Source organism: Cupressus sempervirens, chromosome 2 (genome assembly GCF_028749045.1).
Source record: "Cupressus sempervirens isolate cs-2001-9-10 chromosome 2, ASM2874904v1, whole genome shotgun sequence".
NCBI lineage: Eukaryota > Viridiplantae > Streptophyta > Pinopsida > Cupressales > Cupressaceae > Cupressus > Cupressus sempervirens.
In genome coordinates this window covers 183,546,295-183,559,935 of record NC_143119.1, presented here as the reverse complement: position 1 = coordinate 183,559,935, position 13,641 = coordinate 183,546,295, and the positions used below count along the sequence as shown (strand labels likewise).

Genomic DNA, 13,641 nt, shown 5'->3' with positions numbered 1-13,641 from the left:
TTGTAACCCAATATGGATGGCTAGTTTATCAAATGGATGTGAAGAGTACCTTCTTTTATTAATGTGATCTTCATGAGGGGATCTATATAGATTAGCCATAGTGATCTATGTAGGAATATGCAATTGTTTGCAAGCTTCATTATTTATTTTATGGTTTTAAAAAAAACCTCAAGATCGGTATGAGAAGGAGGACATTTTTATGTTATTCTTTGATTTTCCAAATTATAATTATGATCTCGCAATTTATATTCAATAAATGTTGTTTTTTTATACTTGTATTTTACATGGATGATTTGATTATTGCAAACAATTCTTCTTCCATGATTTATCATGTTCAAAGAACATTGATGGGGTACTTTACATGAAAGTTCTTGGTCTTATACATTATTTTAATGGTCTTTAGGTTTTTCTATTTTTGGATAAGATTTTTATTTGTCATCATAAGTATACTCTCAAGATATTCTTTAGAGAATTGACATGCTTGATTTCCAACTCTCCTCCACATCATTTTAGTTAGGTGTTGGGTTACTTCTAGTTATTTTTCTCTACGGTTGTTGCTACATTATATAGGTATTTGGTTGGCATTTTTTGTGCCTAACACACATCATCCAGATATTTTATATGCTTAGTCGAGTCTCTCATTTCTCTCATGATACAAATGAGAAAAACTACCACTTGTGTAACTTGAGGTATATTCAAGGCACATGTCATTATGACATTCATTATTCATCAAGAGATTATAGAGTTAATGGCTTTGTTGAATTAGGGTAGGCAAGTGATGTTGATGATTGGAACTCTACTTCTAGCTTTATGTTTTTTCCTTGATTTTGGTTCTATTGCATTATCTTGCATTATCATCTAATAAGTTTAAGTATTAAGCATTTATTCCTTTTGGCTAGGAGGCTTTTGGCTTCACCAATTGTTGATGGATTTTTTTTTCCCTTTGGATGGTCCCACTATTCTTTTGTATAAAAATCATAGTATCATTCACATTTCTCACAACCTAGTAGAGGATTAATAGACTAAGCATATTGACATACACATGCACTCTTTCTCACTTTGTCTTAGACACCTATGGAGGAGTAGGTTGTACACACCCTTATGAAGTCTTTGATATCCCCACATTACCTTCAATAATGGTTGGTGCTTGGAGTGAAGGAAGTTGACTTGGAGAGGTCATTACAAGTTTACTCTTCCTTTGGCATTTCACATTTTTCCATGCACTATACTTCTTTTTGGTAGGTTTTCTTCTCACATTGTTTTCCTTCTTTTCTTTGTTTCTAAGAGATTTTCCTTTTTTGCACTAGCACCTCATAAATACTTTATTTCTCAACAATCATTCTTTGCATTTCCTACATCTTGAAATTTTTATTTCTCCTAAATTTCACTTAAGTGGGATTTTAGCAGATTCTATATTTAGGACATGTTTTCTTTAGCTCCACTTAGGCTACTTTTAGTTTTGGAATTTTTAACTAGGACTTCTCTCACTTTGTACTTGAAGCAAGTCGTTATTTTTGTTTCTATTCATTTTATAATTTTTTCATTCGAAGAATATAGAAATCCTTTCTACAAATCATATTGTTTGGGATTCACCTTGCAAGTGTTTGTGTTGTATATTTCAACTCCCAAGAAATTCAATTAAATAAAAAGGTAAAGGTTGTAGGCGAATAAAGGAAATTCATTTGCATGAACTGATGATAAAAATTAGGAAGAGGATGAAATGGATCAGCAATGTGAGGTATCATATCATTGGTGTGATCGTTTGTAATTAGGAGGAGAGAAGAAAGTGATCTGGCACTGTTGTGGAAGCGCGGCAGAAGTGGAGTCGGTGCTTAGTAAGCTGCTGCCTCTCCCCATCCTATGCTCGACTCAGAGAATTCCATTCCTACACGGACATGCCCGTACTGCTCTTTTCCCCTAAGGTTGGCGTTTGCGTTGCAATAAAAGAAGGAGATCAACCGAGTGTGGCAAGTCAAGTATCTTACGAGACGAACGTGATTGAAATACGGGAGTATTTAGGGGAGGAGTTTAAAATAGAGCAAAGAGAGACACACAAGCTGTTTGTTAATGGAAAGATGACATATTACATTCGGATCCGATCTGGCAATCTCTTCTCAACTTGCAGAATACAGTACATTCTGGGACTGTGTTTCTGAATGGCCATAAAGTATTTCAAGCCGTCTAACGACTTTGAGTGGAGAGTAGTGAGTGGAGTTAAGAGTGTGATGATCTGTGGAGGAGCAAAAGTATACTCCCAAAATGCGTCTTTGGTCCAAAAACTTTGCAACTGTCTGTAGTGATTGTTTTCCAAATTTTTTTTTGTTGTTTTCGATCATAAATTATTAGATTATGAAGATCGAACATTGAAATTTTCCAAAAAATTGTTGATATTTCCGATCTTTTGAAAATTGGTCAAGTGTACAGTTTGGATAGATGGAAGATAGCTGCGTCCTTTCCAAACGGTGATCATAGCATTAAGAATGGCAATGTGCTCAATATTACCTTAATCACTAAAGTTGGTCGACTATTAAAATTAAAATTTCCACACAATACCACAATAATCAGGAAGCTTTCAAGTACAAGAGGCACGCAATGTGAGAAAATTTAATACCTCAGAATCAAGTTTAAACCAAAATCATCTTTGTTGACATTGAGGACTTCAATATATATTAATGTTCACAACTATGAATTGTTCATAGTTTGTACCTGCAACTCCTTCAAGTTACAAGTAGCTGATGTTTCTTCAACATTAAAGTTAACCTTTGCTTTTTTACCTCTGATCTTCCTTGCAGCAGCATCATAAGCTCTTGCAGCATCTTCAGCAGTAGAGAATGTCCCAAGCCAAACTCTGACACCCTTACCAGGATCCCTTATCTCTGCAGCCCATTTTCCCCATGGCCTCTGCCTTATTCCTCTATACTTATTCTTCCTCTTCCTCTTCCTCCCTCCCTCCTTATTCTCACTCACTTCTTTCACACTTGGACTTGTCGCTGCAAAAACAAAAAGCACCCACATAAGAAAAAAAAACATACAAAATTCCTTGAAATATTACTTCAAATGAAATATTACATACTTGGCTGTACTGATACTTCTTCCTTTGGGGGAGTCCCATAGTTTTCACTCAAATTAATATCATGGGTGTTAGAAAATATGGCCCAAAACTCCTTTGCCTTCATTCCCCTGCTCGGAATAAATTCTGAGACAACAGATCCTCCACACATTTTTTTAATTCATTTGGTATATTCACAAAAAGAGTCTGATATCAAGATTGCTCTGGATGAATCTTAGCCTTCCCCACCACCTTCCTTTTAAAACCTCTGCCACTTGCAGAAACTATGAGCCTCAAAAACTGTGGGTAGTTTTAGTTATTCTGCCCACAGAAACAAATGGCATTCCTGTTGAAAACGCTCACTGCAGCTGCACTTTAAATATCTGGAACGTTAAGGAGTGGACTTTTCCTCTATTGTTCTTTATATGCCACGTGTACAGTGGCCTACACGTCATCCCGTCCAGCCAGTTTTGAGTGAACACGTAGAATTTTAAATTACTGTTGTTTAAATACGGTTACCATGTGCATATTTTCGATGGGTTTTTAAACAGTTTTCAGAAAGGCGTGTTTTATAATATGTATTAACAGCGTGTTATATGGTACATGGTTTTAAAATTGCTCTTTTGGGCATTCACGTACACTAAATCAGTTGTTGCACCATTAACAACTGCAATGAGTAAAATGGTAAGTGGGCTTCAAGGAGGAGCACATTCTCTGTCTCTATGTATATACACCGCGTATTTTTAAATGCTGGTTAAAAAAATTGATGTTATTTGTATTAGTAGCAATGATTTTTAACATTGAATAAAAATTTCTGATGTTTGAAATCCATTTTGTCAACCATCTTCTTAAGGAGAGGTATTGGGATAATACTTAAATATTTTCAAAGAAATCCAAATGTCCTCGATAAAGGATAACGAGGATTCTTATGTTGGAATATTTATTGCAGTTGACATTTGTCCTTGGAGCTAAACGCCCACCTACCACCCCTAACGACCTGCACAACATTCAGAACATTTAATACAGGTAGGCGAGTTTTCAAATTTGGAAAAAAGGGGGAAATTTTTTGTCGCAAGAGACAAAAGGAATGAAACAATCTCATTCATTGAGTTCAGCAGATCAGAGAGAGCAAAGATTTTGTAGAGCAGAGAAGGAAGAAGGAAATAAAGTTGATCAGTAGATCAAGTTGAGTGCAAAGATAGAAGGAAGTTCATTCCGTGCCTACAGTTGCACGTGCTTCTTCATGTCATTCTATAAGTTCGTGGTTTCTTAGATTCAACCTGTGAAGTAGTGATTGCTCCAAGTGTTATTGTATGCAACCATTAGAGTTGCAAGTTTAAAGTTTGAAGTTTTACGAGTTTGAAGTTTTTACTAATGGCCATTCATGGTGGTGGAAATAATCAAGATGAGGTGTTCACTAAGGCAAGCCCCTTTATAGCCACCCACACACACAAAACATGTTATAGATTTGCATGATATCAATGAAAGATTTATAGATTTGGAATCTACTTTTCAGGATGTTTTTGGAGAAGTTGGTTTTAAATCACCAAACTACATCAACTTGGTTGCGGGATGTCCTTCCAAGTCGATCTAATCTTTCAATGCTCATTTCTAGGGGGATTTATGGGTTTTGTTCCTTTTGTCATTTTATTCCAAAATCTATGGTCAAAAGTTTAAAAATAATTTGAGTCTTTGATTTTTGGAGCTAAATTACATATTCTTCTTCACATTTCAAGGTGAGTACTTTACCACTTATTCTCCCTCTTAGAATACATTTATTTTTAGATTTCTATTTAGGCTACTGGTGTATATTTTAGATCTATATTTGTCATATCTCTTTTTCAATTTGCATGAAAGGGAATTTTCTAGCATAATTCCTTGATGAGTTTCTATATTTTGTATTGGCATCCCTTTATCCTCTTTGTGGTTTTTGCTAATCAAATTTAGGGCTTATTAAGAGTTATGCTTAAAAGCCCCTCATTCTCTTGTATTGAATGGCTTAGGAAGAAAGTGTTAAACTTGGCTAGTCTTATTTGCATTATTATCATTGGTGTCATTTTCCTCATAACCATTTTGGTGAACCCAACGTGAACCATCCTTTTGTGTTATCTTGGTAGTTAGATATTTCCATTATGCATTTCATTTGTAAATTCAAAGATAGAAAAATATATTGCATTGTTAGGATTACTTTTCATTTTGCACTCTTATATGCTCTTGAGTTATGTTTCTTTGCTTCAAGATGTATGATTTTTTTTTAGTATTTTGATAATGTTTCTATTATTAAACCTTTAAAGGTGTCTACTAGAAAACGGTCAGATGAAAAGAATAAGATCTTTATTGAATCCTTTCCTCCTATGAATTCCTCTATATCTTTTACAACTAACCTTTACAATAGGGTTATACCACTTCCTATGTGCGATATTTTGTGTAGTGTTGAACCTATGCGATTCTCTCAACCCTATATCACTTTTAAAGGATGTCCATCTCAACAAATAATTATCACTCTTAAGGGAATTCCTCGAGATGATAAATCTCTTATAGTCCTTAAAGGGAAACCTGGTTACACTTTGGTCTCTCACACTTATAGAAAATAAAATAATCCTCAATCGAATATTCTAGTTGCTCCTATACCTTTACCACCTTCTCAACGAACACTTTTTCAAGCACCTTGTTTACCAAACTCCTTTGGAAAGGAGTATGTTTTAGTTTAATTGTTGTACACTTCTCTCACTAAGATCTCTTTATGAGAACTTGTTCAAACATCCCCTACTTATCATGAAGCATTAAAAAAGGTTTTATTTACTCTTCCTAAACCTTTGCCTAATTAGGATAACATTTTGTTTCTTAGAGTGTATGCATGCTATGCATACTCCTCTTCTAATTGTGTTTACTATAGATTATTTTCCTCCTAAGGAAGTTCAAGATTAGTATGAGGCTCTTATAGTTGTTGTCCTTATCAATGGAAACCTTATTCAAAGAACTTTAATTGATAATGGGTCGAGATTGAATGTTTGTCTACTATAAAGCCAAATTCTCTCCCTATTCATGGCACTAATAACATTGCTAAGAAAACTATGGAAGTTATAAATCTTCCTAAGGTTGGTCTATTTTGTTGCATACTCTAATTCATGTGATTCTTGGACCTCTCAACTATAACCTTCTTTTGGGAAGACCATGGTTACATAACATGCATGTTATTTCCTCTACTCTCCATCACAAGGTTAAGTTTACCTATGATAACATGATGTATACATTTCATGTATATGATAGACCTAACAGTTTCTCTAGTGAGGAATCTTCTAAAGTGCCAAGACCTAGGGAATTAAAAATAAATAAAAACCAATCATGAGAAGAAAATTCCTCTTCTTTATCTAAGGATAAGTGGTGTACTTTACAATTTAATCTAACATTCATTGGAGAGTACAAAGTTTCTAATCTCTCTTTTATTAAAACATTTGAATAGTCTAAGGATGAAAAAAGTTATTTCAACTCCTCCTTTTGGACAATTAAGTAATAACTTCATCACTACTTCATCTAAGGAAATAATTGAAAGTAGCAAACTAGATTGTCAGGAGGTAGTTTCTTATAAATCTCCCTTGACTATCTCTAACATGGCTGATCATTATAGTCTTGGACACCATTTTATCACTAAGCATGGGTTTAATGGTCAAGTATGTGAAAATTTTGAACAAGGAATACAAATTCCTTTGTCTATGATGGTTGTGAGCATACCTATTGTTTGGTATTTAATCCCTGTAAGAAACCCTCCTTGTTTTAGAATGTGAACCATGTTTGTAGTGGTCCGTTGAAGTTATCAGACCCATATCTTATTGCATTTTATCAATCACCTTCTTTGGATGTTTTCTCCTCTCATGACACTTTAGATGCCTTTTTAGGTGCATATGAGGATTTTTCTTCTTTCCATCATAATAAGAGAAATATTTATTGTTTGGATATTAATGGATATTTTGGAGAATAAACTAAATCAAAATCACATATTGATTCTCTTGCTTCTATGGAAGAACCACAAAAGAGAAATATTTTGATCACGAAAACAATAGATGTGCACATTCATCAAGAATATTATGAAAAGGTTATTAAGATTGCAAAATATTTGGATGAAATATAATAAAAGTAGCTTGCTAAGGTTCTTTTGGGATTTTATAATATCTTTTTTTGGAAATATTTTGATATGCCTAGCATTGATCTTAAAATTGTCACTCACAACATAGTTTTGGCACTTGATGCTAAACCTATTAAGAAGAATATTCATAAGATGAATCCTAGTATCAGTCTTCTTGCTAAGGATAAGATAGAAAATCTCTTGGGTAGTAATTTTATATGTCCTATAGATTATTCCCCTTGGATTTTTAACGTTATAGTTGTTTTTATGGGCAAAAATAAGATAAGGATGTTGATTTCTAAGCTAATTGCCTAATAGTGTCCAACATTTAGTCAGTCTTTAGGCAACATTGGTTGACTATCATTGCGACTAAACCATCCAGAGAAGGTTGAGCTTCACGGACTTGTTTATATGTCAAGCAAGTCAAAGGTTACAAAGAACCTCAATAGAGATTGAGCTAGCATACATGGCGAGTAAAACAATGGAGAATGAGTGATGTAAAGTTAGCTTATGTCGAGTGAGTTAGTATATACCAAGCCCATAGAAGCTGAGAGACAACATGAATGTTAGGTGTGACTGAGTGTCAGAATATTTAGTTGCCGAGTAAACCAATTTTGACATATGTATTTGTAATTACACAAACACTTACGTAAATCAATTTAGCTAACTTCTATGTGGCATTTACTGATTGTAGAGATAGTTAAGGAGAAAATTACATTAATTTTTTAAAAGGCATTAATCCCAGGAAAGGTAGATTGACCAATCAAAAAATTAGAAGGGCAAAATGACAAAAGGATGAATTATAGATAATTGATTATGATCTCGAACATTCTACAATTATCTATTTAAGAAGGGATCTAACCCTAAATCATGATGAGAGAGAGAAAAGCATGAAGGAGTGAACAACACAAGGATAGATTAAGGAAGGCTAAGTTTGATAAGGAGATTAGACAGAGAAACCTAGCAATGAAGGACAAAACAAAGTAGATTAGATAAGGAGATTAGATTTAGATATTGGAGAGGGGAAATCCATAAACAAATTTGTGAGAGAAAATAAAAGGATCACGTATGAGAGATTCCAACTAGTGACTTAGGGTAAATCTTTTAAAGAGTGCTTTTAATAGACCTCGTTCAAATCTCCTAACAGAGTGGTCACTTTATTGTAAGTTTAAATCATTTAATCAAGGTAGACTTAATAGTCTTATAGTTCTTTTAATCGAGAAGATCCCTCAGAGGGTAGATCATTAGAAGTGATTAAATTTTAGCCCTAATAGGAAAACTTTGTTGTTGTAGTAGCAAAAATTTGTAGGTTTCATCCCCACCCTAGTTTTACCTTCACCTTGGAGAGTTTCTAGGTTACCAAAATCTTTGTATCGTGTGTCTATATTTTCATGGATATTATGCTTAGATAGATTTCATTTAAGAATTACAGTTTATGATTATATGGTATGAGATCTAAGATATGATATGGATTAGGAGTGAGTGCATTTAATCAGCTATATTGTTTATGCAGCTAAAAATTTTAAAGTTCATGATTCACCCCATCTTTCAATATCTTGTTTCCCAATAAGACTTCCAATAGTTGGTATCCAAGTAGTGTTCTCTTGAAAGAAGTCTAACAGCTTGAGAGTTCACATCTTGGAGATGGAGGCTTACAAATTGGGAAAGATCATTGAGAATCAAATGATTGAAATTCATATCATACTTTAGCAACTTGAAGCAACAAAACAAGAGTTGAGGAAATCCTTAAAGAAAAGGAAAGATATGACTATTCAACAAAATGACACACTATATAAGAAAGTTGATGCCAAATAATTTCTTATCAGTGAGAATTCTAGTGATAGTGATGTATCAATTAAAGATCTATTGGAAAAGAATAATATTCTATGTGAAGAATTTAGAGGACTGAAGAGAGAACATGAAATTCAATCAGTAAGGCTATGTGAGGTGACCGAACAAAAGAAGAATATTGAAAAAGATAATATTATCATTGAAGAAGAAAAAATAAAAATGACTACCAAACATGAAGAAAGGTCATTTGATGTGTAGAAGCTTACAAACAATTAGCTAGACATGATGAATCTATTGTTACTTGCAAATTAGAAGTTGAACAAAAAGGACATGGAGATTACCAATATTAGATCATAGAGTGACCAACTAAGGACTAGGTTAAGATCTGAGAGAGAACTTCTAGAAAGAATGAAAAAACCTAGTAAAGCTATCAAATTCTGTGAAGACTTGATGAGATCGCCTAGGAAACCTAGTAATACTTCTAGATTAGGACACAAAAGTACCACTCATCTACTGAAGAAAGAAAATAATCTAAGAGTGGATAGATAAGAAATGAAAAACCCAATAGCAAACCTACATGTCATCATTGTGGTAAACTTTGACACACAACAAATATTTATAGAAGAAAAAATGGTATGCAAAATCCTAAACCTAAGTTTGTTGGTAATTATTTTAATTGTAAGAAACAAGGACACCAAGCACATGAATTTAGGTTAAAGGCAAGTGATACACCTACTACACCTAGATTTGAAAGACATTTTTACATCTATCAAAAATATGAGCATAGAGCTCAAGAATACAAATCCAAAGTAAAATCCAATTAGACATCTAAAAGGCAAGTACATGCACCTAAGAAAGGCAATTTTTACAATTCGGGTTACAACACATTGTATAATTGTCATTATTGTGGAGAGTATGGCACATTCCATAAAATTGCATTAAGACACATTTTAGAGATGATTATAAGAAATGGTTGAATGGAAACCTAGTCTTTTTTAGTAATCTCAAGGTCAGACATGTTAGTAAGAACTGTAGGACCTAAACAACAACACCAAACAATGAAAGCAATAGAGTAAAAGGAAAGGTTGAGACACATACAACATGGAAAAAGATAGTGGAACCAATAGAAAAAGAGAAGTTGATGTTACCCAATATAATGGATCAAGTGATTACACCTCATCTAACTAACAAAAAGAAGGTACGCAAGGGACTGTACACTTGAATGATGTGTTATATGCTAGTTCCTAACAATAAATGTGATTAAAAGTCCATATCAACATGAATCAAGATGTACTCAAACAATATAAAATAAGAATTGGGCAATGGAATCAATTACACTATCAAGTGTTGAGCATTAGTAATATATTTTGTACTGGTCAAGTGTTCCAATATAGACCAAAAGCTTACATCAACTAATCTGATGTATTGGCCAAACTAAATTGTACTAAGTCGAGTTCATAATATGAAAACATGTTTGGAAGGTGGACTAGTGAAGATAAACAAGGAAATCATTTTCCAAGTTACTGGTTATCCTACCTTAGACATACCAAAGATAATGAGGTGTGTCACAAACAACATCATTGAACAACAGATGAAGGAAAAGTGGAACAACCATGGAGTGTCAATTGATGGGATTGAAGATCCAGTTATTAAGTTTTTATTCTGTGTAACTATACACAAATTCTATCAATCGGGCTGACTGAACAATGTTCCTTGTATTGTAGTTGACCTAGGTTATAAAATTGTAAATAAAAATCATAGTTATGATCTAGCCAAGTTGCAACTACAAAAATTGTTAAGAAATCTTAGAGGAAAATGGAAGGTGAAGAACACTTCTGGTAAGTTTAGACCTTTACTTGTTTGTATATCTTCTATGTACATAATTCATTCCCTACTATTGGCACAATTGCATTGGATAGGAGTAGACCAACTACTAAGAATATAAATGTTCTAATTGAACAATTGGGAGAAAATGTTGAGGTTATCATGGGTAATTATTTTGATGAATTCCAAAATAAGATGAAGAATAAGATGAGAATACCGAAATTAGTGGTAGATCATTATTTTAGTGATATAGGTTTCATGGTGGACACCAATTTCACCTATGCCCAAGTAGTACTACCAAGGGTTGCATAGTTAAGGCCAATGCAATATGAAGCTAATGAGGACAAAGCTACTACAACAAATGTTGCATTCTTATCTAAGGAGATAGATAAGAATGTCGAGTGATTCAGTTGAGACTAAAATGCTAATGCAAACTAAAGTGCCCAAGATAGACATAAAACAAAAGAAGGTGATTGAAGATCTTGAGGGAAAGCTTGGCACAGGTCAAATTTAGATAACTAAAGGCAAAGGTGAGGATAAGGAATTTTTTGAAGAAGTGGAAGTTAAGGAATCAAAAGGTAAGGAGCTAGTTGTTGCCAAGCCCAAGGAAACCAAGAAAAAGAAAGTAATAATTGTTGATCCTAAGGTGAAGGAGGAATTTAAGAAAAAATTGAAGAAAGTTGGCACACCTCCAAAGCCCAAGCCAAAGAGGAGAATGATCAAAAGATTGAAGGCATCACAATGCCAACTAAAAAGGCAAAAGGAAGTCCAATGAAGAGGAATCAACCAAAGAAACAACACAAAATCTACCTAAGAGGCCATGAAGAAAACTAGTTGTTACACATGATGAGGAGGAGGATGATGAAGAAGAAACCAAGTCTAATGATTTGAGAAAACTTAAAATTATACACCAACTACCTCCAATGGCCATTAATTAGGTATGTGAGAAGATTAGAGAATTATCTAGTATGAAATCATTTAAGAATATTAATTGTGATTCTTTAAATAAAGTTGATCAAGAAAAGATTGAGAAGGCTATGATAGATATGATGATTAAATTCATATATATACCTATAGAATTAGATGAAGGCATCCCTAAAGATTTGTATAATAAACTTGATGCTAAACTAAAATGGGCATTATCCACTAAAAGACAAATAAAGGAGACTAATTTAGCACAAACAATGCCTAACTTAGGGAAGACACATATGTATATAGCTCTAAAAGATTTTGTAAAGAAACTTGTACCTAAAGTGAGTGCATACAAAATTTTGAATAATAAAGCAAATGAAGTTGAAAAGAGAGCATAACCTATGGAAGAAATCATTTGGACCTCTAGTTCCATCAGAAGAACAAGAAGAGGAAGAGGGAAGATATGTTGTAGATTTAGAAGGTTAAGATGATAAATAAGAGCTTGCAAAGTTAGAAGAAGAAATGAGGAAATTAGTAGAAGGGAGTGAAAAATAGGATGTTTTCACTATAGAGGACATTCTTGATTCATCACGACTAAATCATGGTGTATTAATTGAGGAAGATTTGAAAAATGCTAAATTAGATTCCTCACACACCTGTCATCCATGTGCCAAACCAATTTTGTTGCAAATACAAGATTATCCATGGTTAATAGTGCACCAACTGACGGTTTCAAGTTACATTAGTTAGAATTATTCTAGACATGAGTGTTGAGTAGCAAGGGAAGGAAATGATTGTGTTTCCAAAATTCTCCCATGTCACAGATGGAAAAAATAGGTGAACAAGAGGAAGAAATACAATTAGAGTCAACAGAGCCAGAGAAACCAAAAGAGCCAGAAGCTATTCAAGATATTTTACACCTATCAAGTTTTGTGCCAATTGAAGCATTAAATATTACACCTTTTTAATAGGTTATATCAACTCGACAGGAGCTTAGACAAACACTTGGATTGAGTACAAAGGGAAAACAATTACAAATATCACTACCTAGTAATAATACCCCTCAATCATAGATAGTACACACAAAATTGATAGACTAGAGGAGATAGTAAGTCTAGATGAGGTCATCACACTACCCAAGTATGACCTAAATAATATGACTCAAGAGCAGATGCAAAATTTGCAAACTTTGTTGAGTCACAAGACAAAGAAAGAGAAATTGAGGAGAGAACTCAAGAAAAAGTAGGTATTGCATGATATTAAGGAAATTGTTGTTAATGCTTTTGAGATTCATGATGTTAATGAAAAAAATCAAATTTTGGATCAACTAGTGTATATAGTTGATAATGTACATATAGAGGATATAGAAACCAGTGACAAACTGTTAAAATGGTTTGAGAAGAGATTTTAACACAAAGTTTTGGAGAAAGTCTCAACTAGACTAGAAATCATGTAGGTTGAGCTTTCTAACATTGTAACAAGTTTAGAAGAAATTTTTTCAATTACTCATTCTTTGTACATGAAAATTTGTGATGTTGATTTCTTCACATTGGAGAATCCACACTCCATTGACCAAATATAGGTAGACATGAAAGCTTGTACTATTTCTTTGGGAAAGAACGCAAGTTCAAGCTCACAAACTTTTAATAAATTAGCATATGATTAGGGAAGATTATCCAAAATAATGGCTAAGGAAAATAGCATTAGAAAAACATTGTTTTCACTTCAAATCATGTTATTATTCCATTTAGAGATAATTGAGAAGGAACTATCTGTGGCTTAGAATCTAATAAAGCGAGATGCACAACTCTTAACAATAGAGAGCCTAATTGATCTAGCTAATTAGCTAGAAATTAAAATTAATGTCATGGAGTCAATGAGATCTAGATGGCATCAAGGACTTGAAGAAATTTTGGCTTCTCACAAATTATTTTTGGATAAA

General features: G+C 33.5%; 1 protein-coding gene across 1 annotated transcript; it reads right to left on the bottom strand.

Annotated features, from left to right (window-relative positions):
• Window positions 1–2,498: 2,498 nt before the first annotated feature.
• LOC149571685 (ethylene-responsive transcription factor RAP2-3-like) lies at window positions 2,499–3,279 on the bottom strand. Its single transcript, XM_089809644.1, has 2 exons — window positions 3,074–3,279; window positions 2,499–2,990 (listed from the first exon to the last, which is right to left on the bottom strand). Exons 1-2 carry the CDS (start codon window positions 3,219–3,221, stop codon window positions 2,683–2,685), a joined length of 456 nt encoding a protein of 151 aa, XP_089665770.1. The 5' UTR covers window positions 3,222–3,279; the 3' UTR covers window positions 2,499–2,682.
• Between the last annotated feature and the right edge of the window lie 10,362 nt (window positions 3,280–13,641).

Excerpts from the sequence above, each read along its gene's own strand:
- LOC149571685 (XM_089809644.1), bottom strand. The coding sequence starts at position 3,221 with ATGTGTGGAGGATCTGTTGTCTCAGAATTTATTCCGAGCAGGGGAATG. Across the intron at positions 2,991-3,073 it reads AGAAGTATCAGTACAGCCAA|CGACAAGTCCAAGTGTGAAA; the intron begins GTATGTAATATT and ends TTGTTTTTGCAG.